At 39.0% G+C, this 27,239-nt stretch overlaps 1 protein-coding gene across 3 annotated transcripts; it reads right to left on the bottom strand.

The window, feature by feature from the left end:
* Positions 1-809: 809 nt before the first annotated feature.
* On the bottom strand, positions 810-24,444 carry LOC137501532 (copper homeostasis protein cutC homolog). 3 transcript variants are annotated; one of them, XR_011018601.1, is made up of 3 exons: positions 24,413-24,444; positions 22,602-22,739; positions 810-943 (listed from the first exon to the last, which is right to left on the bottom strand). XR_011018601.1 is itself a non-coding variant. In XM_068228671.1 (3 exons), exon 3 carries the CDS (start codon positions 12,852-12,854, stop codon positions 12,114-12,116), a length of 741 nt encoding a protein of 246 aa, XP_068084772.1. In that variant the 5' UTR covers positions 22,602-22,739; positions 24,413-24,444; the 3' UTR covers positions 11,740-12,113. The 3 variants fall into 3 exon arrangements, 2 of the variants coding, with proteins under 2 accessions (XP_068084772.1, XP_068084771.1); XM_068228671.1 differs by lacking the exon at positions 810-943 and adding an exon at positions 11,740-12,854; XM_068228670.1 differs by lacking the exons at positions 810-943; positions 22,602-22,739 and adding an exon at positions 11,740-12,854 and having other exon boundaries at positions 24,413-24,438.
* Positions 24,445-27,239: the final 2,795 nt, after the last annotated feature.

Here is a 27,239-nt window from a genome sequence, read left to right as displayed (position 1 = left end):
GATACTTCTCCCATACCAGTGTGGGTGAGATGTGGTTCCTCCAGGTTCTACTGTACATTACTGACAATCGATTCGGGCACACCTTACAAGGTTAGGTCTCTTACAAATTTATTACTCATGTGACAAACAATGAATACATCACAGTGAAAATCAGTAAGCTCATCTGATCTGCACATGATGCTCTTCTGTACTTGCATTGAACAATACGAACCTCTCCCTGCCTCCTTTTACATCGGTGCAATATGTCATTTGTTGTTGTTTACCTACTTATATGAGTATCAGGATACTTTTAATTAGTGTAGAGGTACACCTTGACTAGGTTGAACACCATGCGGTCATACATCCCCACCAGTTGCTTGTACTCGTCTCTCTGGTCCAGAGTAATACTTGGCATGAAGATAATTTTTCAATCTGTTGATATAGATTTTTGGTGTTGATTGTCGGGATGTCACTACTTTACAATGTTACTTGGCCCACAGTTCTGCTCTTGGGATCTTCTTTCTCTTGGGATACTTGTCCCATACCAGTGTGGGTGAGATGTGGTTCCTCCAGGTGGGCCCACTTTATCTATTCCTGCACCACTTTACAAGGTTGGGGAGCCTGCATGTTTAACGGTGTGGGGGCTTCCTCTGCTGTAGTTGGACCACCAAATGGAACACCACTGAACTTCAACTAGTCCTATTGTCTGTCACCTGCGGCTGTTGCCTTGTCCTCTCCCAGTGTTGCACTGCCCTGGCCACTTCTCTGCAACCAATGAAGGCAGATATCTCTGCAATACCCTTGGTGACAGTGCCTTCTCTGAAGAACCCCACTGGTGAGTTGGCTGCGTACGTGAGGTATGAAGAATTTGACCTCCAAGTTGTAGAACAGAGTTTTTCACCTCCCCACATAGAATGGTCAGCTGGCAATCTGCCTGTTCAGTGGCAGCCATGTCCCTTGAGCCCTTATATAACAAAAGGAAGAAATACAATATTAGACACTACATAAATTTCTTTAATTATACAGATAATATGGGGATCACTGTACTGTGTTCTTTTGATATTAGAATGCAGGAGAGTCACCATGATCTCACAGGTGGTGGTGGTGATTATTGTTTTAAGAGGACGTACAACTGGGCAACCATCCTCTATATAACAGTAATCAGAGGAAAAAAATGGAAGGGATCCAACAATTCAAAAAATAAAGGTATCGGCCAAAGGAAGACAAGGGCCACAAAGGGAGTGAAAAACGAAAGACTCTCTAGGCCTTGAGTGCTCTAATACTGTTGGGGTCAGAATAGAACAAGAGTTGACCAAGGGAGGTCAGATTGGATAGATGAATGTGAGGAGCCTGACACAAGTGGAAGCAATGCCAGGACTCAGCTAAGGGCCCCATGGTCATGAACCCATGCTCCCAAGTTAAGAGCCCCTGGGGCCATGCCCTCACATGATGGTGGTCTCCACTATATATGCCATACTTTTCTATACACCAATTAGATGAGACATGTGAGCTGGAGAAACCTATTCCTGTATTAAGTGCTTGAGGAGGACATTGACGTCATCATGCCTGGCAACACGCTGAAAGTGTGTTACCAGCCATCTTTATAATATTGCATCACAGCTAGAGGCAAGATTAATAATAATAATAATAATAATAATAATAATAATAATAATAATAATGTTATTTGTTTTACGTCCCACTAACTACTTTTTAAGGTCTTCGGAGACGCCGAGGTGCCGGAATTTAGTCCCGCAGGAGTTCTTTTACATGCCAGTAAATCTACCGACACGGGGCTGTCGTATTTGAGCACCTTCAAATACCACCGGACTGAGCCAGGATAGAACCTGCCAAGTTGGGGTTAGAAGGCCAGCGCCTTAACCGTCTGAGCCACTCAGCCCGGCAGAGGCAAGATTATTTCATAACGGGGGATAATACAGATGCTGAATGCAAAAGAATTGAATCACAAAATTACGTATTTTGTTATAGTGGAAGCATTTCCCTTCTGTTTCAATTTAATTAATAAAGAACTATTAGGTTCTTCAGTCTGTTGAAAGCTATTTTAGGATAAGATAAATTTATAAAAACCTGAAAGCGACACTGTTTAAAATGAAAAAAAAAAAAAAGAAAAAGAAATTTGTGTGATGAATGTATTTTATGGATTTGTTAGTCTATATTTTCCTTTTACTTTTCTTAGGGTAGAAAAATGTTCAACCTGTTCAGCTGTCGTCTGTTATCCCTAGAGGTCAGCAGCTTCAAGAAATAGATTACTTTCTGTAAGAAAAAAGTTATGATGTGTACAATCAACACTGGCATCTCTTTGTGCTTCAGTTGTAATAACAGTGTGAAGGCTTCTTGAAGTCCTGTTATTTTTGCATCGAGAGTCCTTATGAAGTGAAAGTTATGCAAGGTATTTTTCATATTTACCATAGTAATGAAGGATGACAGTGTTCTAATTGTTAAGGTAGATGATGGTGGACCTGCTGGAGTGCCACAGAACAAATAACTAGTAACAGATTTGGTTATGAGAGTATTTAGGGGTTGCAGTAAGGATGTAAAACCACATCTGGGCAACTGGAGTGGGACAATGATGATGATGATGAGTGAGGATGTAAAAGAATAAGGCATTTAAGTCTCTGGTACAACATAATTCACCCTCAAACCAGTAGCTGAAATAGCTCTAACCGATGTGTATGCACCACACATTTGCAGTACCTGATTTATGTCACTCTGACAGACGTATTAGTCACAGAATATGCATATATAATACAATGAAACATTCAGCATGAACTGGACTATTTGAGAAGTGGTTTGCATTTACCCTGAATGTAATATTTTAAATTTCTGCCCCTTTAAATGCCCCCTCAAAAAATCAAAATATTTTTTACTTATACATCAAGTATAAATGACTAATAAGTTTTCCTTTTTAAAATATACATTTTGTAGAGAAATTAATTCTGATGATAGGCATGCAAATTTTAAGTGAATAGTGTTAATACTTTAGGAATGATTCAATAAAAAAGTACGGTAGTTGATAGAGCTCTAACCTGTGGCTGATCATAACCTACCACAGGTGGCACAACACTTATCCGTTGTACTGCAGTAGGCCTTGAATTTGCAGATGCATTTAATTCTATTAGAATATCTTTATCATTTAAATCCAAAATGTAGCCATCATGTGTGCATAACACACAGTACACAATGAAAGCAGGTCACAACAAAATCAGCATGTGTTTCAAAGCTGTACAAATTGCAACCTTCATTTGTTTCAAAGATATCATACATAAATTGATGTATTTAACACCAAAACTTTTTACATTCCAAGGAGAAAACATGCCTGATGAATGCTGCCATCTAACGGAAATATTCACAACTTCTTCTAGCTGTATTTACTGGTAAAGTAGACCTGACGATCTATCGTTAGCAGCGGTTGAGATAGGCACACACCTGCTGATCTATCGTCAGCTACTAGTTTGAGGGTTAAGAGCATGGTTCCAGTGGACGGGACCCCACCAGGACTATTTGATACCAGTACTGGAGAAGATACAAAGGAAAGCAGCATGTTTGTTCTTGGTGATTTCCGACAGAAAGAGTATTGTTAAGAAAATGTTGCAAACTTTCGGCTAGGAAGACTTGGGAGTAAGGAGATTTCCTAAGGGGTATGTTTTAAGCTGTCAGTGGAGGGATGGTGAGGAAAGACATTAGTAGACAAATAGCTTGAGCGGAGCTTTTAAAAACAGGGAAGATCATAACATGAAGGTAAAGTTGGAATTCAAGAGGACAAACTGTGGCACATTTTCATTATAGGATGAGGAGTGAAGGATTGGAATAATTTATCAAGGGAAATGTTCGATACATTTCAAAGATCTTTGAAAACCTTTAAGAAAATGTTCGGTAAATAATTGATAGGGAATATGCAACCTGGGCAACAGTCCTAAATGCACATCATTGATGACTGACTGATTAAAATTATTCATTACTGCAGTTTGTACTAATAAGAAGTCCTCAATAGACATGCAATCCTTACAGATGATTTCTGATAATAGTCCATGGTTTCCCATTTTCACACCAGGCAAATGCTGGGGCTGTATCTTATGACCATGGCCGCTTCCTTCCCAACTGCGATCAGTTTAGTTAAAGTCTAAAATGTAATTCAAATGACAAAGACAATCATCAAGGTTTGTAAAATAAAATATCTCTCATAATTTGTCAAAAGTACCATAAAGCAGATTATTTTCTTATTTCATATATAATGCAGAGTGTAGTTGCTCAAATCTTCACTTGAAAAATCTTTCTTTGTTTAATGTCTTGATTATAGCAGTACGTTAACAAAACATTTTGTAATTGTTCCCGTTGAGCTAAAAAAGTAGATCAGTCACCTTAAGATCATTAACATACAATTCAAGTACGTATAGTTCGCTCATGAAATATCCTTTCTTTGTCAATATCGTCTGATCAATCACTCATCTATCATCATTGATATGCATTTAGGACAATAACCCAATTGTTTATCTAGTCTTTTCCGAAATAATTTCATAGAATTTCCCTTGATAAATTATTCCATTTCCTAATTTGTCTTCCTATAAATGATGATGCCTGTTGTTTCAAGGGGCCTAATATCTAGATCATCAGCCCCTAATGATACAAAATGTAATTAAAATTTAAAAGTCCACAACTCATCCACTGACCAGAATCCAAAACATAATTACAAAATTAATCCACTGACTAAATTCAAAGAAAGGAAACGAACAATGATTATGAACTTAAAAACAATCAGTGGAATCAACCCACAAGAAACTTCATTTCCCAGAAACTATCTTAAAACAATAGTATATAATGACCAAGGGGCTGCTTCCAAAGTACAATCCTGAATCGATGATTCTTGTTGTCTAAAGGGGTATAAATCCAGGTCAACAGCTCCTCATAATGGTACTTATCACTACAAAAGTGGAGAACCATGATATTTCTCATGTATCTGTACTAATCATGAGTAACGTAGACACGATGTTCCACACATAGTGGTACTACTCACAGGTAACGCAGACCTATAGTGTTTGTCACATTACGGCGCCACTCATAGGCAATGCAAACCCATAGTGTCTCACATGGTGTAATAATCACAGGGACTTGTACTATCCCATAGTGTTCCTCCGATAGTGGGTACTAATCACAGGCAACACAGACCCAAAGTGTCACTTATATAGTGTTACCAATCACAGGCAACACCCAGACCCGTGGTGTTTCTAACAATGGTACTAATCACAGGCAATGTAAGTCCAGGGTGTTCTGCATATAGTGGTACTAATCACAGGTACTCTAAAACCCATACTGATTTATCCTCTGTTGTTACTAATCACAAACCTATTGTGTACCTAACATGTAATGGTGTAACTACTTGCAAGAAAAGGCAACCAATGGTGTTCCTTGCATGATTGTACTAATTACAAGTGGTCTCATGGTTCTAATTCAGTCATCCCCTGGTTGCCCCTTATGACAGGCAGGGAATACTGTGTGCGGGGGGGGTGTGGTATTTTTCATCTGCATATACCACTCGCAGGGGGTTGCGTGTTTGGTCCGCGAGAGCTACTTTATTTTGCTCAAGTCCGCCGGTTCCTATAAATGAATATTTGCCCCAATTTGTTCTACTGAATTCCAACTTTACCTTCAAATCATGATCTTTTCTTCCTTTAAAAGCTCCACTCAGGCTTACTTGCCAACTAATTTAATTTGACGCCATATTGTGAACTGTTAGCTCCATGAATTCTCCACTGCCTTTGACTGATGGCAATCACGTCTATATGTCTGTTGTTTCCATTGACAATCAGACAATGCACCTTTTCGAAGACCTTTTCTCTGTATGTCAGTGAATTCTTTCTTTGACTGGTGCGTCAGTATCTAGATCTGTTACAACAACTTCTGAGGTACTTCCTCTTTTCCTCCACAATGAGTAACTCTTTATCAGATTGAAATGATCCTCTTCCTACTTTTAAATCATGAAATTTGGTCAGTTGGTATTTGACATATTATTACTTTTAAAGATATAAATTTCATAATGTTCTTGTTATCAATTTAATATTATTACTTTGTCATTATGTCATTCAGGTTGTATATGGAGTCCTGCTGTCAGCATAGTTTAGTCTATTATTCTTGAGAATGATTAGTAGAGATTTGAGTTTCAATGTTTTCCAGGACTGAAGATTTTGAACAGAGTTCAAGTAATTGACCAGCTTATACTTAAGCATCCCTAACACTGTCCGCCTTTGACCTATATTTGTACAATATTTAGTTGTTTAGTCTATATTTTATTGTTTTTCCTGGATCCTTAGTTGGGTTGTTTAATATGAGTTCAGCATTTCCCTCTGTACTGCTGCTTTTGGTTATTCTTGTTCATACAACTACTGTAATTCTTACCAGGAAATTCCTCTTTAAACTGCTCAATCCCTTTTAACACATATCCTCTCACTTATACCACTGCTTTCATATATTTCTTTTTATTATCTTTGTCAGAATATGCCTCTTTCAGTTAAGGGCGTCTTGAGCTATAATTCTGTTATTTTATTTCAATGTCTGAGCAATTTGCAGAGGAGGGTTGTGTAATCATCGTCCTTCTGTCTGTACTTCTTGAATATATGAACAGGACAAGTAATGGTGTGTAGAGTGATAAGTTTGATTGTCTTCTTACCTGTAAGAACGTCATGGGGAAAAAGGAGAGGTGAATTTTCATGAAACTTGGAATTTAAATTTAGGATAGGGTGAGTAGGATTTTAGTTATGAGCTCTTCAAAAACAAGCAGCAGGGGGATGAGGGGGCTTCAGAGGGAGCCTAAAATATAAAAACTTTATGTATCTTAGTTACAGTAGGTTTTACAGGAAAACTGCTGATGACAAAACTAACTTAATGTTTGCAAACTTATTTGTTTTATAACCTTTTCTGATTAAGTGAAAAATTTGAAAGTTTAAGTCCAAGAGCCGACAATTAACACCATGGAGAGTTGCTACCAAGATCATCCTGGCAACGTTTCAGAGGCTTTGTATATCTGCCTGTACTTTTCAAATATTAACCTGATGCTTGGAATTTTGTCATCCAAGAAATGAAAGCCTGAACACAAAGCAAACCACGGAAGTTTTATCAAACACCTATCTAACAGGAAGGGTGAATTTTGAATATTTCAGTCTAAAATTACTCTCCAAGCTTTGAATTATCACAGCAATCAGACTTATCTGGCAGCAACAAATATGAATGCAATATTAGTTCAATTTTTGGTTTTTGACATTGGCAAAATGTATTATACAGCACCCGTGTCCATATCACGATATCAGGTTTGGAGGCAGGTAAGTTACTCTGTTCCACCAAAAGAAACAAAACCTAGAGACATGAAGATATTAAACCAATATGCAGTATTTTGATGCTTCAGTGCTGGGTAGAATCCACAATTAACGGTCAACAAAAATGTAATCATACATTTGCTAAGCGACTGTTTCATAAACTAAAGGTAAAACAGCTAGTCTTCGCAAGAGATTAATGTTTCCCTGGTGCCTTCAAATTCAACATAGCAACCCTAGTTAACAGGGTCTTCAATATCATTAACACTGTTAGGGACTTTACACACCATAGCCTGAGGAACTTTTATGAACAAGATGTAAGGCATTGAATGCTGGAATGGTGACGAAGCGAGGCTTCATTATAATAAGTTCCAAATTTCAAATTCATAGATGTTTGGACAGAAATAAACAAAAATATTTCTAAATACTGAATGTGACTTGATAGAATCTGATATTCTTTTAAGAACATTGTTTAACAGTGTGTATTTAATTCCTTGTTTAATGTTTAATTAATTTTTACAGGTATGTTATAGTGTAATATTTATATTGAAATTGTGTGTTCGGCAGACTGGAAAGCAGTGGAAGTCTAAGGTGGTGCTTTGTTCTTTGCTTCAATAGAACACATTACTCTGCACCAGTCCACTAATTTCCCTTTGGTACTAATATTAACCAGATGTTTCCATAAGTGAGGAGCAAAAAGCCTTTATTAATTGGGTTACAAGGCAGAAGTACAATGAAAGTGGACATAATAATTAATGCTATTGGCTATATATCCTACTAATTACTTTTTAAAAATGTTTTCGAAGACACCGAGGTGCCAGAATTTAGTCCCACAGACGTTCTTCTACGTGCCAGTAAATCTACCATCATTTAAGTGTCTGGATGAAAGTGGTATTTGAAAATGCATGCAGATGTAGTGTGGTGTGGTGTTTTCTTAATGAATAAAACTTCATCCAATTTATCACTACTAAAATATAGTTTCCATTTTCTTTGTTTACAAGGAAACTTGTCTTGAACTGAAATTTTATTGCATGATTGGAGGGGGGACAAAAAGAGAGTGTGGCAAAAAAGGTGTTGTGAAAACAAGTGGAAGAAATACTGGAAAGGATATCAGATAGGAGAATGAGAAGAAAGGTAAAAGGAGAGTTGCAAGAAGAACAGTATGGCTTTAGAAGTAGAAGATCTACAGTGGACCCTATCTTCAGCAAGAGGCAATTAATGGAGAAGAATTGGGAATATGGGAAGGATCTAGTCATGACATTCATAGATCTAGCAAAGGCATACGATAGGGTTCCTAGGGAGAAGGTTCGGGAAACCATGGTCAAAAAGAGACTGAAAACACAAACTCTAGAAATGATGCAGGAAATGTACAACAACAGTATCAGCAGCATACAGACCCCAGTTGGATAAGACAAAATGGTTTAAAAATGAAACTGGACTAAGACAGGGGAGTGTGCTGTCACCTCTTTTGTTTCTAATGGTTATGGACAAAATTGTAAAGGACACAAAGGAAGCATTTGGCAATAGGGAAATGAAGTTATACTATTTGCAGATGATATAGTGGTTGGGGGATCAAACAGCAAAGAAGTACAAAAACAACTTGATGCAGAAAACAAGAAAATTGAGAAGTACGGTATGAAAATCAGTGCAGAGAAAAGCAAGACCATGGAGATATCAAGAGGATAAAGACAAGGCAAAGGCAGTGTGAAAATTGGTGGTCAAAGACTTGAAATTGTGGACAGAGACCAAATTAATGCAGAATACAAGGTTGGGCATAGAGATTAGCAAGAGGGTGCAACAGGGCAATGAATTCTACCAGACTGTAAGAAACCTTGTCTGGAATAAGGAGGTATAAAAGAAGTGTATAGAGATAATGTACCGATTTATGTGGCTAAGACCTGGACAATGACAAGCAGAGAGGAGAGTAAAATTCAAGCCCCCAAAATTAAATACCTAAGTACGATAGGAAAGACGAGGAAAGGCAGAGTGAGAGACGAAGATGTTAGAAAGGAAGTTGGAATGGAAAACCCAAATGAGAGAATTGATAATAAACTAAGAATGTTTGGACGTGTAAAGAGGATGGAGGATAAAAGAATACCAAAACAGATAATGGAGAGGAAGTTTGAGGGAAAGAGAGCGAGAGGAAGTCTAAGAACAAGGTGGATCGATTCAATATAGAGGAGTGCAAAGAGAAGAACCTGGAGTGGGACAAAACGATGGAAGGAGAATGGTGGAGGAGTGTCATCAATCCCCTGAACCGGCAGGAACTGAATATGGGGAAAAGATGGATGACAATGATGAAGGAAGTCAATATTCTACTGTGTTTAAGTCAATGGAATAGTTTCCATTTTACAAACCTAAAAATCTACAGATTTCTGAAGTTGTGAATATTTTAATACAATCATTACCATTGGTTTATCATTTCAAGTCAACATTATATAAAATAGATAATTATTTGGCGATTTTTTTATACATCGCACTGTCTTATGGCGATGATGGAATAGAGAAGGGCCGGGAGTGGGAAGGAAGCGACTATGGCCTTAATTAAAGTACAGCTCCAGCATTTGCCCGGTGTGAAAATGGGAAACCATCTTCAGGGCTGGCAATGGGGTTTCGAACCCACTAACTCCCAAATGCAAGCTCACACTACTTATTTTATTTCAACCAATACTATCTGAAGTACCCAACTTCGTTTGGGTGTGATTAGAAACACTGAATACAAGGCGTGTTTTTTACGTCAGGGCCGTATTGTTGTAGACACCAGTAGTTTGTGCGCGTGTCGCAGTGAGCGCATACGTCATGTGCTGGCATGCCCCGGGAACAACGGTGCTCAGTTGCAGCGCTGTTGCTAACCTGAACGGTTCTGTTCTTGCTCAAATGTTCAAGATTATTGACTCGCCCGTCCTGTGCAAGGTTCAGTCAGTGATATGGTTTTTGTCGGCAAGGAACCTGTCTGCTGCAGACATTCACCGACAGATTTGTGAAGTGTACGGTGCTAATGCTATGAGTGAAGGCAAAGAGCATAAGTGGGTATGAGACTTCAAAGATGGCCGCGACGTCCATGATAAGGCTCCGGTCGCCCATCTCTGATCACAGACGATATGGTGGCTTCAGTTGAAGTGAAGATTCGTGAGGACAGATGCTTTACAATAACAGCTCTCTCAAATGCCTTTCCTGACGTGTCTAGGTCAGTGCTTTACAAAATTGTTTCTGAAAACCTAAACTTTAGGAAACTGTGCTCCATTGGGTCCCTAAACTCCTAACGGAGGACCACAAAAACAAAAGATTTGAGTGTTTGATGACATTTTTGACTCGTTATGCTGAAGGAGACGACATGTTGAGTCAGGTCGTAACGGGAGATGAAACATAGGTTTCGCATATCATGTCTGAATCAAAGCAGCAGAGCATGGAATGCAGACACACACATTTGCCTGTAAAGGTGAAGGCCAAACACACACTGTCCCAGTGCAAGATCATGGCGTCCGTGTTTTGGGATAGGCAGGATGTTTTGTTGGTCGACTTCATCCAACGAGGAACAACTATCAATGCGGAAGCCTACTGCCAAACCTAGAGAATACTACATAGAGGGATACAAAACAAAAGACGCAGCATGCTGACAAATGGAATTGTCCTTCTCCACGACAATGCAAGGCTTCATACTGCAGCTCAGACCCAAGGTTTATTGGACACTTTTGGCTAGGAAGTTTTAGACCACCCACCCTACAGCCCTGACCTTGCGCTGAGTGATTACCATCTGTTCCACCACCTTAAACATCACCTGAGCGCCAACCACTACAATAATGACGACAAAGTGAAAACGGCCGTGAATTCTTAGTTATCGGAGCAGGCAGCAAGTTTATATGAAGAGGGTATTCAAAACTTAGTTGTAAGGCACGTTAAGTGTTTAAACAAATTTGGTGGCTATGTTGAAAAATAATGTAGAATCTGCAAATAAATGTGGTGGTTGAAAATCATCTTTCGTTGTGTAGTAATTTTCAAACGGCCCTTACTTAAAAAACACACCTCGTATTTTGCTGTATGTTACTTTACATTTTAGATAAATCTTTTTACTTTCAAAAAGAGTCTTCTCTTTCTATTTTGATGTCATCATTCACTGGCAGTTTGAAAACAGAAAGAACATATCAATCGTAAGAATGGCCTGTGCTACTCTTGGAGGGGAGGAGAAGAGAGTCATCAAGTACAGAGTGGAAAAGTAAGCTTAGTGGCACACATTTAGACAAATTTTTCTCAAAAAAATCCAAAACAACAAAGGGCTAAAATCTTGAAGAGGAGCAACGAAATGTACGGTAAACAGCATTACCCACAGAGTCTTAAAACTTACCTACACAAAGTTTAGTTGTGATCAGTGGAAGAGTATACTACTGTATATAAACAAACACAAGGAGGAGAAGAAAAAACAAAACAAAACTACCATGTAGTTTCACATTTTAATCTTTGTTATTTATAAATAGTAGCAGAATATAATTAAGTTATATTTCTCACCAAGGTCAACAGATAAGGTTACCTACCATATTTTTATGAGCAATCTGATGGAAGTAGATGATGTAAAGCCTACCTTTGAATTAATAATGCTACCAGATAAGAGTTTGTATTCCAACTGTTTCATGATTAGTTTGGTTAATTAACATGGAAGAAGGTTTAATATCTCTTTTATTTAGAAGCCCAATGTACATTATTTCAAATCTTGTATAGTCATATCATCTCATCAAAAAGAGTTGCAGGTATACTATATAAAGGTTTGCTATACAATTTCTATTTTCTTGCAGTTCCAGTATGAGAAATAAAGAATGCTTCCTATTGCTCTTTTACAATATTTCTGGCTATACCGACCATTTCTTGGACCAGCTCTGAACTCGTAACCATCAGCACAAAGTCCTCTCCAGAGCCCATTGTGCACTTTGTATTGTGTGTTTTAACATCCACTCTTTTTGGCATCCGAGCAGAACCATGAAACTCCTTAATCCCTGGGATTTTAAGGATAGATTCTAAATTACTCTTGGTTATGCCTGCTCCAGGCATTATGATAATCCTGTTCTCAGATTTAGCAACCAAAGTCTTAATCATTGGGATCCCCTTCTCAGCTGAAGATTCTTGTCCACTCGTCAGAATTCGTGTGAACCCAAGTCTTACGATAGTTTCAAGAGCCTCGTTAGGATCCGATACCAGGTCAAAGGCTCTATGGAAGGTTGCTGGAAGTGGTGCGATGATTTGCAGAAGTTGTGCACACACTTTCTCGTCGACCTTACCACATTTAGTTAAAGCACCAAAGACAAAGCCATCAGCACCTGAGTCTTTCAGTCTCTTGGCATCAATTTTCATCACTTCTACTTCAGCATCCGAGTAAATAAAGTCACCACCACATCGAGGTCGCAGCATGACAAATACTGGTATCGAGACATGGGTCTTGATTATCTCTAAGAGTCCCGGTGTTGGCGTCAGTCCCCCTTCACTGAGTGCACTACAGAGCTCCAGGCGGCAAGCTCCACCTGCAGCAGCATTCACTGCAGACTCTACACAGTCTACACACACTTCCATCTGAGAAAGGACAAGTAACACATAGTATTATTCTTAGATGAAGCTAACAGGAATAAAGAGTATCACAGAGTAGGAAAATCTGACAAGGAAAATTCCTCATATCTGGTTATACGGTAATTATCTTTCTGAACAAAAAACCTCTCTTCCTCCTCTAAATATGCTTGTTTCCGGCAAGGTCTCACATTAAGAGATTATGTCCTGTCTAGTAATATGCATTGAAAGGAGCTTAGTCCAAGGTCATAGGCCCAATAAAGTGATACAGGCTACCTACATTGATACTTCAAAGATATGAAGGTTCTGCTAATGAAATTTATGCATCATTCTTTAGATGGTCTTGGCAACAAGTAACAGAATATGTTAAACATATCCCCTTCACTCTCTTCATAACATGCCCTGGATATTTTAAGAATTTATTGTGAATTCAATGCATCCTTTTCTTTGCCTTAGTGATTTCTTGCAGGTGTGAGGTCTTCACAGAAGGAACACCACTTTATGAGATTATATTATGCAAAGTTTGGTTAGAGTTGAAGGACCTGGACATTGGTGATTAGTGTGTCTTGCCATTGTCATGTCTTAGCCTTGATGGTAAAGTTATAAGCATCATGAGCAACGGTACTGAATGTTGCTCTCAGGATATGGCCAAACCACCTCAGGCACCCCTTCTGCATTTTTGCTGAATGGTTTGGTCTTCCTATCACAGAGAATAGCAGAGACACGTGTGCAAGCGAGAAGAAAGGTGGTAGGAGGTCTGATACACCCTAGTCAACCTATGAAGTGGATTGCAAAATCTGTCATTTGATATGATTTATGGCAGAGGTTTGTGCACACGACAAGGTTAAAAAAGAAACACATGCAAATAGCATCCTCGTCTAAACAAATCTGAAACCATACCTGAATGTTGTAACTTAGTTTATAAAATGGTGTGGTTCAAGTTGCCTGGTACAATACTAAGGACACAAAGTGCTGAGTAAAGAGTAACGGCATTATTTTGTTTATACTTGCTCCGGTATTACTGCTTGTCCCTAGATACAAGCAAGTTCCATCAAGTGCACTCACCATAGCAAGGATTTTAGATCTTGTAAATATATACTTACTGCAACCTGGAGGACTTACAGGCACTATTTCAAGCTAAGATGCTATAAAAGAGTTGTAACAAAATACTGTGCCTGTGCATTCACCTAGTTCAAAGCTTACTGAACTCTTTGACACCATTTTTAAGAATTCTAAAGGATATTTCCAAGGATGGGTATTCCCACTTGAGAATCTCCAAACGTCTCTCAAGTCAAAGTGAATAGTGTTACGCTCTCTGCACATGCGTGCAATTTGTGTGTTGAAAACATTTCCCCCTCAACGTGAGGGGCTCAATCTGTTTTAAAGAATCACGTTTTCAGTTAATCTGTCATTAACACATGCACAACATCCTTTTAGAAATTCTTGCCTTCAGAGTACTGTATACTGGGTCTTCTATGTTAATATTAAATTAACATCTTGTTTTCAAAAAGAAAAGAAATGCAAACCCCAGCTTAAGAAGTTTTCAAAAACAGACAACATATTACTTATAAATAAATCAGGACTGACTGTTCTCCTTTGAATGATTTTTCCTCTCCTACTTCATTTTTTAAAAGTATTTTATTGTAAAATTATAAATATGGTACTTCTTCGTAAACAGGAATGAAAAAGAACAGAACAGAATTTAAGCAATAAACACAGCCTCCAAAGTAGAAGAGCTACTAGCTGATGTTTGACTGCTTGGAAATGTCTCGTGGCTCTTCAAATGACAAATCGTGCCTGAAGTATTTTTATTTTTGAAACTAACAAACTCGGAACAAATATTATATATCATTTCATATTCTGGGACTTCTGTGAAATATTACAAGGCCCATGACCTTCTCCAGGTAGCCTTTAATGAGCAGATGAGCATAGATGTTTCCTATCCACCATGAATCAAATGAAATTAAAGATTCTGCAATCAACTTCATAGGTTGACTGGGGTATATCACACCTCCTACCACCTTTCTCTCACTTACACATGGTATTCGCTGTGCAGGAAGACCAAACCATCTCTCAGTGAATCATGTAATGTCCGAAGCAAGCTTACTATTCACAAGAGGCATACAAGACACGTCTCAGTGTACTGCGCAACATAGTGTGCTTGCTTCAAGTCTCCTCGGCAAAGTATCAAGAAGTCCTCTTGTTTTCCATCGGTAGATTACTGTAAGTATACTCCGGCTACAACATTACACCTCAATTTTGTAAGAAAACAGATTTTGTAAACATTATCATAAAGCTGCAATGATCCTACAGGCATATTAGTTACCTCATCCAGGATATAGTCTATTTTCATTTTAATGTATTTTTGCATTAAATATAAATTCTGATGATCTCATTGTATATAATGGATGAGCAGTTTATCCTACCTTGAGAAGCTTTTTTACAGATATGAGTCAGGTCAGAATTGGATTTCCAACCTTAACTGTGACATTTAATTACCTATATTTGTGAATTTATATTTATTAAGAAGTTTATTCTCTTGGCAACCAACATTAATTTTCTATTCTGCACCTAACAGTTTCACACCATTTATGCAAGATTTTCTCCTTCCTAAACATGCACCACTGCCAGTAAAGTGCTACCAATTAATTAAACCACAGCAACAGATCACCTGTACGACTTGTTGGCTGAATGGTCAGCGTACTGCCCTTCGGTTCAGAGGGTCCAGGTTTGATTCCCGGCTGGGTTGGGAATGTTATCACTTCTGATTAATTCTTCTGGCTCGGGGCCTGGGTGTTTGTGTATGTCCCAACACTCTCCTCTTCATATTCAGACAACACACCACACTACCAACCACCACAGAAACACGCAATAGTGATTACGTCCCTCCATATAGGGTTAATGTCAGGAAGGATATCCCGTCATAAAACAGAGCCAAATCCACATGTGCGACACAGTTTGTACCAGCGACCTCATAGATGTGGGAAGAGCGGTAGTAAAAATAAGAACATATCACCCCAGAGGGATCCAGCATACTCTGCTATCCAGTAGAGGAAAAACAGAATGTCAAAATTGACATGCAGGCAGCCTAGATGGCATCGAATTAAAAAGGCTGCACAAGGCAGCTGAAGTTAAATAAGAAACTTTTAACAATACTCATGTTAATGCATGACACAGACACACAGGGAACTGACATAGTTTTGGTACTAGCATAGTCACCCAAAGGTTGGCTTGATCCAACAATTTCACCATCAGCTGTCATCACTCTACCAAGCTGACTGAAATGCATACAGGGCCTCTCATCTAAACTCAGACCAAACACACGGTGTTTGTACTCTGCGCACGGCAGCTGCCTCAGCCGAACTTACGTTACGCCTTGCTTTAAGTGTGTATACAATCTGATATGAAATCTTACCTTATAAAAGATGCTGGAAGTATCACATAAAATCAGCTGGAAGCGTCGTCCTTCCTGGGTTACACAGGCATTGTATCTGGTAACCACATTCTGGCTGACGCAAACAAATTCTGCCACTGTAACGTTTCTGATTTCACTTGTAATGTTTTCTTTCAGTTCCTCCAATGTGTGAGGATTTGTTGATTCACATTTTTTTTTCTTTTTTTTTTTCAGTTTATCCCACAAGTAAAAGTCAATCACTGTTATAATAGATCTGGAGAACAAGAGGGGAAACAGACCAGCAGTGATCATTCTATCTGCAAACACTTCCAAGATTGTAAGAAGGGAATCTTCTGCTGTATGAGCAGGGGCTGAATCTTAATGAAACCGCCCATACGATTTTTCTACTTCCGTTAACTGATGGAAGAATGGCGTCAAAATGTCATCTAGATACCTCTAAGCATTTACTGTCATTTAAAAAAAAAAACAGGCCCAATTATTCATTGTGCATTAACTCCACACCAAACACCAATTTTCCTGTCACAATGAGAGACTTCATAATCACCATTAGGATTTTCTGCACAGCAATAGTGAGAGTTATGACTGTTCACATGACCATTAAGATGAAACCAAAACTTGTACAAACGAAAATACAGTGTTGATAATTGTCCCGCCATGTTAACAACTGAGATTCAGACTGGCGACTTGTGCTTACTAGGTCAAGAGCTATGTGCGCACTTCCCATACTGCAGCTGCCGCAGTGCGGAGTACAAACACCACGTGTTCAGTCTCGGTTTATATGAGAGACCCTGTATGTTATTAATACTTTCACACCATTCATAACAGGGATTGGCTGCATAAGCTTCACACATACAGTACCTTTATTACTTTCATCCTGTCAAAATAATAACAACATGTGGTTGCAGGAAATGGATCCAGCTTTATACTAAACTTGAGTGTTTTGCGTAACCTCTACACTTACATTAAAGGTAAGTAAGCAACTTCTTGTTTTATGCAACTGTTGATATAGTGATCACAACCATGGAACCTCCAGATTTACATGGAATCCAAACCAAACGGCAATTACTATTTGTTACAAAAATCCCATATGCATTAGCTGGGATTCAAACCACAGCTACCTTGATGAAAAGCCAGAGACAATGCCACAAAGTTATTTTGCTTTAATGAAAAACAAACAACAGAGCCTGGTGCACACCTTTCTATTTGACATGACACCCATGGATGACCTGCATGTTTGGATGTGGGATGATGATGATAATGAGGTAGGGAGAGAGTGAAACCCAATGCTGGCACAAGTTAAGACTTAATGTCGCCATCTGATGGATGTATCATGATCAACAGCTTCATATGCCCTCACTACATATGAACACTGTGGAGAGGTATACTACAACTTCTCCTATCCTGGCAGCCAACATTTTGATGATGAAATATTTTTCCACCAATGGGAGGCCTTAACGATCATGGCCTCAAGGCAGGCTACTAATTATATTAATGATGAAGATCATAATGAAATATGGATTAACATACAGAAACAAATATTATGATGGCAAGGAAATTAACAACTTAACGTAATAACTAGCTGCAGTGCCTGGCATTACCCGGATAGTTTTTGAATGTTTACCTTTAATATTTGTATTACCAGTTAGTTATGTGTGAAGTTAATATTTAATGAATTACTTTTTGAGATGTTGATTGGTATTTTATGTTCTATTATGTAGTTTTAGAGTTATTTAGATGTGTCTGATTTCAAGTCTGAGATTATTTAATTTTAGAATGAAACTTTGTCCTTGTGGAAGCTCAGACTGACTGAGAAGTATTTGATCTTTTCAAAACGTAATACGTGATAACTGTATGTATTTACCTGTTGTGCTACCCAGCAAATCTGCCAATAATTGCCCCATCACTCCTTACACCCTATTTTCATTAGAAGATTTCAATTATCATTAAGACTGTCACCAATCAGCCTTGCGACTCCAAAAGCAGTGGATTCAACACTAATCTCTGTAATTTTAGACTATTTACTTTTAAGCCCCCCCTCAGCCCCGTCTCAATGGAGGCTGAACGTGGACTTATACGGTATCCAGAATATCACAATTTATCTAAGCGACATTTTTCATTATTTTTATGGCTATGAGCTTTGCAGCTATCGAATCAGTCGGAACCCTTGATAATTACAAGTAACAAGTAACTATTCTCATTTTGGTTCCGTATTGAAGTTGACGTATGTCTCAAATATTATTACAATATTTTAAGTCCACCTATTCAATACAATACAATATGATCCACTATTTCATATGGTTAAAATTTTATAAATAATACATAAAAGTCAATGGTAGATGTTTCACCCTCCTTTACGGGCATCATCAGCCCATATAAAAAATAATACATATGGAGTCATTCTAATCTTATAAATTATAGGGTAAAATGTTGAAAAATGATTTCGTAAAACATATTTACAATAACATCTAAAACAACGATAATGCACCAAAGTATGTTAAAAGAGAGTAAATTAACTGTTTTTCAAGATTAAAATGTAGTTAAACATGAATTTTGAGAGTTTAAAACTAAAATGGATCCTTTTTTATAATATCATTAAGACTGTGATGGCCTTGAGTGTAAACACAATCATCAAAGGGGGATGTTTCTTCAATTCCCATAGTTTGAATCCAAGATGGTAAAATCACTGTCAGTTATTTAAAACGGAAGTGTGAACGTAATAAACATGTTAAAATGTATACGGTTGGTATATCTGAAAGTAGAAAAGAAAATGGAACTTCGGGTAGAGGCGTTGCTAATGATAAAATGTATGTCAAAGCTAGCGGATGTCAGTAATTATGTTGGTAGTCGATTGGATCTAAAAGACAGTCAAGTTGATGTATAACTCCGTTGAAACATTTGTTGTAAGAAATGATCAAGTTTTTCTGAAACAAAATATTGAAGAAAGTTAGTTAAATAATACCGTACTGTACAAAAGACTTCCCGTACTACTTTCAGATATACCAACCGTATACATTTTAACATGTTTATTACGTTCACACTTCCGTTTTAAATAACTGACAGTGATTTTACCATCTTGGATTCAAACTATGGGAATTGAAGAAACATCCCCCTTTGATGATTGTGTTTACACTCAAGGCCATCACAGTCTTAATGATATTATAAAAAAGGATCCATTTTAGTTTTAAACTCTCAAAATTCATGTTTAACTACGTTTTAATCTTCAAAAACAGTTAATTTACTCTCTTTTAACATACTTTGGTGCATTATCGTTGTTTTAGATGTTATTGTAAATATGTTTTACGAAATCATTTTTCAACATTTTACCCTATAATTTATAAGATTAGAATGACTCCACATGTATTATTTTTGATATGGGCTGATGATGTCCGTAAAGGAGGGTGAAACATGTACAATTGACTTTTATGTATTGTTTATAAAATTTTAACCATATGAAATAGTGGATCATATTGTATTGTATTGTATTGAATAGGTGGACTTAAAATATTGTAATAATATTTGAGACATACCCTTGATAATGCCGAACACAGTCTTTGGCAAAATGTCGGGACCATCACATGCTCTTGGACCATGGCCTACAAGCCCGGAAAATACTGATAAAATTTGTAACACTGGCTGTGAAAGCCTCAACTGCTTTATACAGTATACTGAAATGGCATACGGCTTTTAGTGCCGGGAGTGTCCAAGGACGTGTTCGGCTCGCCAGGTGCAGGTCTTTCGATTTGACGCCCGTAAATGATAATGAAGACAACACACACACCCAGCCCCCCGTGCCAGCGAAATTAACCAATGATGGTTAAAATTCCTGACCCTGCCAGGAATCGAACCCGGGACCCCTGTGACCAAAGGCCAGCACACTAACCATTTAGCCATGAAGCCAAACTACAGTATATTACACCTGCCTGAATGACCTCATCCAAAGTCTGTGAGAAATTTACTCGGTTGGTAACTGTTCACCTTTGGGACATGAAACCAAGTTATACTGACATGTGATTTTACATGAAAAACAATGTATTTACATAGTATAAACTCCAATAATTTTGTTACTGGGGATAATACTGCAACAGGATGATAGTTAGTCATAGATTTAACTATTGGACATACTTGGATTTTTTCCAAGCAGCAGGGAACAAATTGATTTGAAGTGTGAGATTAAAGATAAATGCAACAGTTCTTTCAGAACACCCCTGGAACCCTTAATGACATACGGAGGGATTAAATTTGGACCTGCAGATGCTTTTCCTTTTAGTTTCTTAACTGTGGCTGGGGTATCTAATAGTTGCATATTCTATATTTAATACTTCAGATAAAGTATACTCGGTACTGGGAATATTGTATTTTGTTCGTTCCAGGGCTGCAAGCAGGCCTACCCAGCAAATCTGCCAACAATTGCCCCTTCACTCCTTACACCCTATTTACATTAGAAGATTGCATTAGAAAAGAGGAAACCATCCCTGAAGTGAACTAGGCATAAAATGTCCAATCAAATAACTTGAAGAATTCCATGAAATCCTACCCAAAATGTGAACGAGATCGCTGTAAGATTTAGAGGAGTTTAAATGTCATGATCTATATGGTCTGATGCCACAGTTAGCAGGTTCAAGTTCCATTAGTGGAAGAAATTTCCACCATCAGAAAATTGGACAACAGGGTAGGAGAGGTGGTGGTATATAATTTCTAATCAAATTAAATCACCTATATTGTAGGCTTCCTGGTCTAGAAAGACAAAAAATAACAGCCGAGAGGTTTCGCTGCACTGACCATGCGTCACATCGTAATCTGTAGGCCTTCGAGCTGAGCAGCAGTGGAAGTGGAAGGCCAAAACCCATCAGGGATGTAACACCATGGGTTTTGTTTTGTTTTTATATTGTAGGACTGAGTTCGATAGCTGCAGTCGCTTAAGTATGGCCAGTATCCAGCATTCGGAAGATAGTGGGTTCGAACCCCACTGTCGGCAGCCCTGAAGATGGTTTTCTGTGGTTTCCGATTTTCACACCAGGCAAATGATGGGGCTGTACCTTAATTAAGGCCACGGCTGCTTCCTTCCCACTCCTAGCCCTTTCTTGTCCCATTATCGCCAGAAGACCTATATGTGTCGGTGTGACATAAAGAAACTTTTAAAAATATTGTAGGCTTTATCTGACAAGTCTATGATCAGGACAAATTGATCTCTTGTTATATATTTAGACCAATATACCCAAAGGTATATCCTACAGATCCTACACGAAATGTTACTGCAGCACAGCAGCTGCTTGTGTCTACGTACTGGACTTTCTTATTTACTTATGACTTTTAGTGCTGAGAGTGTCTGAGGACCAGGTCTTTCTATTAGATGCCCATGAGTGAACTGCGTGTCTTGATATCGGATAATGATATTGAGGTAGGGAAAACATGAAACCTAGTGTCGGCATGTAGCTTACTGCTGTTAAATAACACCAAAGTGTCTGCTCAAGGCTTACCGTCTCCATCCAAAGGTCAAATCACTATCAACAGTGCCAAATGTCCTCACTCCAATGAATACTGCAGAGAGGTTTGAAATGGAATCCAGGCTTTTGGTACACAACCTAGTGATTAGAAGTCGTATTCCACCACCTCTCCTACCCTGCCATTCTGATGGTGCATTTTTTTTTTCTTTATTAACCAACAGGACTCGAACCTGGTCGTAAAAACTTGCTATAAAGATTTATCTCGCTTCATACTCAACCTTGTAAAGAAATGGGACAAGGGATGGGCATATTACATTCATCTATAGAAACTCCCAATATAGATAAAACCAATTGCAATTATGATGTAAAATTAGGGATTGTGATTTCTATGGGCAGCAAGAGTCAAAAGTAATTTTCTGGCTTTCTTAGGAGAATCCTATTTTACAAACTGAATGACTGCCAGGAATGAAAGCATGAATGCCAGATTGGGAGTGTGGATAGAAGACCACATCAGCGCACTGCTGTTGACCAATTTATTATAATACTGACATTCAATTACTGTAAATAGCCTAATCTTGATGAAGGCTACTGCATTTGATTTTTAATACTAAACAAAAGATTCAACGACTTGCACGCTATACATACTGGTGCATAACAATTTGATCAAAGCAATTATTACCAGCCTTATCAATTAGTTTTAATTTGATTCCCTTAATGGCTAATATTTCCAGCTGAATTCTGTTCAAAATTTGATCATATGCTGCAGTCGATTTTAACAAAACTAGACAGAGACAAGGTAAAATATAGAGGACTGCATCAGCCAAGAGGAAATTGGGAAAGTGACAAGTTAATAAATATCATAGATAAAAGACCATAAATTAATAAAATGTTACTTACATTTGATATTTAAACAAAAGTTAGTCCACTGCTTGAGCAAACTGCCGACTGTCAATGAGGACAAGTGGCGCTTCTGCTGACCATGATGATGATGTTTGTTTGTTGTTTAAAGGGATCTAACAGGTAGGTCATCGGCCCCTAATGGCACAAGGTGAACGAAATAAAAATTAAAACTTCAAAATGTGTCCACTGACTAAAATGAAGGATGATAAAATGACAATTGTGAAACAAAAACAATCAGTGGATCCAATTCATAATGTCTTATTTACTGGGACGATACGCATTATCTAAAGGGGTCCAGAAACCAATCACCAGTCTCTTATAATGGTATTAATCATTGGTAAAGAGAACCATGGAGTTCCTCCTATAGTAGTACTAATCACAGGTAATGTAGACCCATGATATGTCACAAACAAAGACACAACTCACAGGTAACACAAACCCAGGGTGTTTCGCACATTAAGGGTACTATTCACAAGCAACGCAGACCCATGGTGTTCCTCACATAGTGGGACTAATCACGGGTGCCAGTATTCCCGTGGTGTTCCTCACTTGGTGGAACTGATCACAAGCCACATATAGTCATGGCGTTGCTCACTTAGTGGTACTAGGCAATCTACCCACGGTGCATCACAAATTATGTTAATGCCCAGAGGCATCATAAACCCATGGTGTCCCTCTCATAATGGTCCTACTCTCAGGCAATGTAGACTCATGGTCTTACTCACATAGTGGTACTGTCACGGGCGCCAGCCAAACCCGTGGTGTTTCTCACATAGTAGTACTAATCACATGCAACGTAGACCCATGGTGTTTCTCAAAGTGGTACTACAAATAGGTAACGCAGACCAATTCTGAACACAGTAGAACCGACCAGTGGAATACAAACGATGACACTTATCACAAGCAACGCCCAGACCCGTAGTGTTCCTCGTTTAATAATACTGCTCCTACATAACGTACACCCATGGTTTTCCTCACAAGGTGGTACTAGTCACAAGTAACGCCGACCCATGGTGTTCTGAACATAATTGTACTAATCACAAGCAGTCTCATTATTCTGTCATCATCTGTTGCATACAAGTGATTAATCTACCATATTGAAGTTCAAAATATTAAAACTTTTTACAATTAATTTACTTAAAACCACCTATTCAATACTTTACAGTCTTTAAGACTTATATAATCATTCTAAGGTTGTAATGGTACATGTTTCACCTGTCATTGCAGGCATCATCAGACTCAACTAAGGGCCACCTGATCGCCAACGCTCCCAAGTTGAGAGCCCCTGGAGCCCTTTTTAGTCGTCTCTTACGACAGGCTGGGGATACCATGGATGCATTCATCATCTGCATCCTCCACCCACAGGGGGTCTTCCGTTGACCATTAGCATGATTAGGACAGAGAGGAAAGCATACCGGTACCGTATAACAATAACGTGAAACGACACCTGAAGTAGCCCAAAGGGGGGACCCTCCAATTAGAAAAATTCTTATTTGTATACAAGAATTAAAACGGAGGCTGCGTACATCAAGCAAATGCGACCAATTTCTGTGTTACTATTGTCTCCTTCAGAGCTCACAAGTCAGGCCACACAGCTTCCACATTAGGTGTAAATAAGAAACGCGCACAGTTATAATTTATCACGTGCGCCGGATGCAACTGTCCCATAACCTAACTTTCTGCCATTTCGAAACTTTTTTCACATTTTAAAAAGACCCTAACCTGGGGATTACGCCACAAAGCCCCCTTTGCCAGCCATCAGACCTATGGCCCAATGGCCTAATATTCTAGCCTTGTTTATTACATACCTTTGACATCGTCCGAGCCGCGTCATATCAAAGAGAATAAGTGCGTCATATCGAATCTCTAACGTATCTTTTGCGAATGGTTTGAGTTGGGTTGGGTCGTTCATGAACTAACTAGTTCATTTGACGACTCGTTTGTTTGAACTAGTACGAGTTCGTTCAAATCGGATGCCTTCGGATGCAGATCAAGCAGGCAGTGGTTCAAATATTTTGAACGAGTCGTTCACGCGAGCAAACAGCATATTAAAGGAGGACGAAGACGCAAGCAAGCACCATCTATTGTAAAACTTACGTACTAGCTCATGTTCGGCCACCGCCGTCTCGATCCTCTTATACTGCCTGCTCTATGCCACTAGTTTAACACAGGAAGGCGCGACTACCAATAGTTCTCCAAATCGCCGTAAGAGTGCAGCAGTAGACGCACAATCTTCGCTGTCAGTGTGGGTGTAGCACTGTATTATTGGTGCATGAATGTGTGTGAAAACCTGAGTTCTTTTGTACAATGAGTAAACGTGTCTGGTCACTTTCGTTCGTACAAGATGTATATTGAATAGAACTGTGAAATGAATTAATTATGTTATGTTTATAAATATTTCAAAAGTGATTTTAAGGTGTTGGTACTTGATTCTTTGCGTTCGTGCAAGGTATATTTTTCGTAGAACTGAAACTTCAGATTCTTTCCCCGAAATATTCAACTGTTGTATACTATTTTGCCAATCTCGGCAAGGTTGTTCGCAGCCTGAAAATATACGACTCCATGCAATACCGTCTAGAAGAGAATTGAGAGAAAAGCGGCTATCGGCTTTATCTAGGCAAGGACCTAATGAAGGAAGTAATTGGATATCCTCAGATTACTCTCGCATCTGTGCCTTTACACCTTATTTCAGAATTTGATGGAGCCTCCGCGGCTCAGGCGGAAGACGCCGGCCTCTCACCGCTGGGTTCTGTGGTTCAAATCCCGGTCACTCCATGTGAGATTTGTGCTGGACAAAGCGGAGACGGGACAGGTTTTTCTCCGGATACTCCGATTTTCCCTGTCATATTTAATTCCAAAAACACACTCGAATATCATTTCACTTCATCTGTCACTCATTAATCATTGCCCCGGAGGGGTGCGACAGGCTTCGCCAGCCGGCACAATTCCTATCCTCCCTGCTAGATGGGGGCTTCATTCATTCCATTCCTGGCCCGGTCGAATGACTGGAAAAAGGCTGCGGATTTTTTTCCAGAAGGTGATTAAAGCCGTGGAGGATAGTGGATTCCTTGTGATAAAAATTGTGACGGACAATCACAAAACGCCTTCATGTTTAGACATTTTGGACAACCTCAGATATCCAGACGATAATATTCCAATCAAACTAGAAACAGGAAATCAAATCCTAACTTGCGGGTACTAGGTTCGTGTTGTTGAAGAGAGGATGGAGTGTGACATTTGTGTCAGCAACATCTCACTGCCTAGAGCTTCGACACCTCTAAATGGAACTGATTACCGGTATGCATCAGGACAGAGGAGGAGTTTGATACCCAAAACCTAGTTTTGTTGCTCTGGTGAAGCATCTCCAGGAGTTCGTTTAAACTGATGTGCCCTATTGTCGAAGTCCTTCAAGCGTATGAGCGTAATACGAAGACTTGCGACGTCTTCCCTTTCAGAATACCGGGCGAGTTGGCCGTGCGGTTAGGAGCGCGCAGCTATGAGCTTGCATCCGGGAGATAGTGGTTTCGAACCCCACGGTCGGCAAGCCCGAAGTTGGTTTTCCGTGGTTTCCCATTTTCACACCAGGCAAATTCTGGGCTGTACCTTAATTAATGCCACGGCCGCTTCCTTCCCATTCATAGGCCTTTCCTATCCCATCATCGCCATTAGATCCACTTGTATCCGTGCGACGTAAAACAAATATTTAAAAAAAACTTTCAGAATGTGTTTTGTTACAGTGTGAGGTCAAAGAACATCAGCAAAATGTTAGTGATATTATCCTAGCCAAGTTCGTAAGACCTCTATTATTTCATATTGCATTGGCAAGAACACAAAAAGTACGGTACCACTCCAAGCCTTCGTCCAGGAAAATCTTCAAATTGTGTATGAAGAGGCCAACTGCGACATCGTGCAGGTAATATTGCCGATATTTAATATTACTGATGTAATTTACAAGCTTCAGTGAACATATGACCATACTGCATAGTGTTTTGTAGGCTGTCGTCATTAGAATAAGTTTAGACCATTGTGCGTCCATGTCTGCCATCTAGCGGAGAAATTTTGTCGCAGCGTAGTCGCAAAAAGGCTCGCATAGAGCAGGCAGTATAGGAGGATCGAGACGGCGGTGTGTTCGGCACGGAATACTCTCTCTCTTGCGCCGCTGGTGCTGTAGCTAAGACAGCTTTACCTAGTTCATTTGAACGAAATGCCGCGAGGGCTGTTTCCATGAAGACAGCACGAAATGCCGCTAGAGAACAAATGAACTACCTCGTTCATTTGAACGATAAAATAAGCACGCACGCAAATGGCCAATGGCGTGCCGTATTAATTATCACATGACAGGACAGGCGAGAATAATGTTGGACATTGAACTGTGGCTATTACCTAGGCCTATAGTTCAATGAGAGTTGGGTGGTTTCAAACCGTTGCCTACGCTATAATAGCGTTTCAAACACTTTAATATTACTCCTGAGGCGCTGGGTGGTTGGGTCGTTCATGAACTAACTAGTTCATTTGAACGACTCTCTTATTTGAACTGGTATGAGTTCGTTCAAATATTTTGAACAGGTCGTTCACGTGAGCCACGGCGAGGGATCGAATTGGCCGTGATAATACACTACACAACACTACACAACT

Source organism: Anabrus simplex, chromosome 7, assembly GCF_040414725.1.
Source record: "Anabrus simplex isolate iqAnaSimp1 chromosome 7, ASM4041472v1, whole genome shotgun sequence".
Lineage (NCBI taxonomy): Eukaryota > Metazoa > Arthropoda > Insecta > Orthoptera > Tettigoniidae > Anabrus > Anabrus simplex.
Note: the sequence above shows the minus strand (reverse complement) of the source record. Positions and strands in the feature narration are given on the sequence as shown.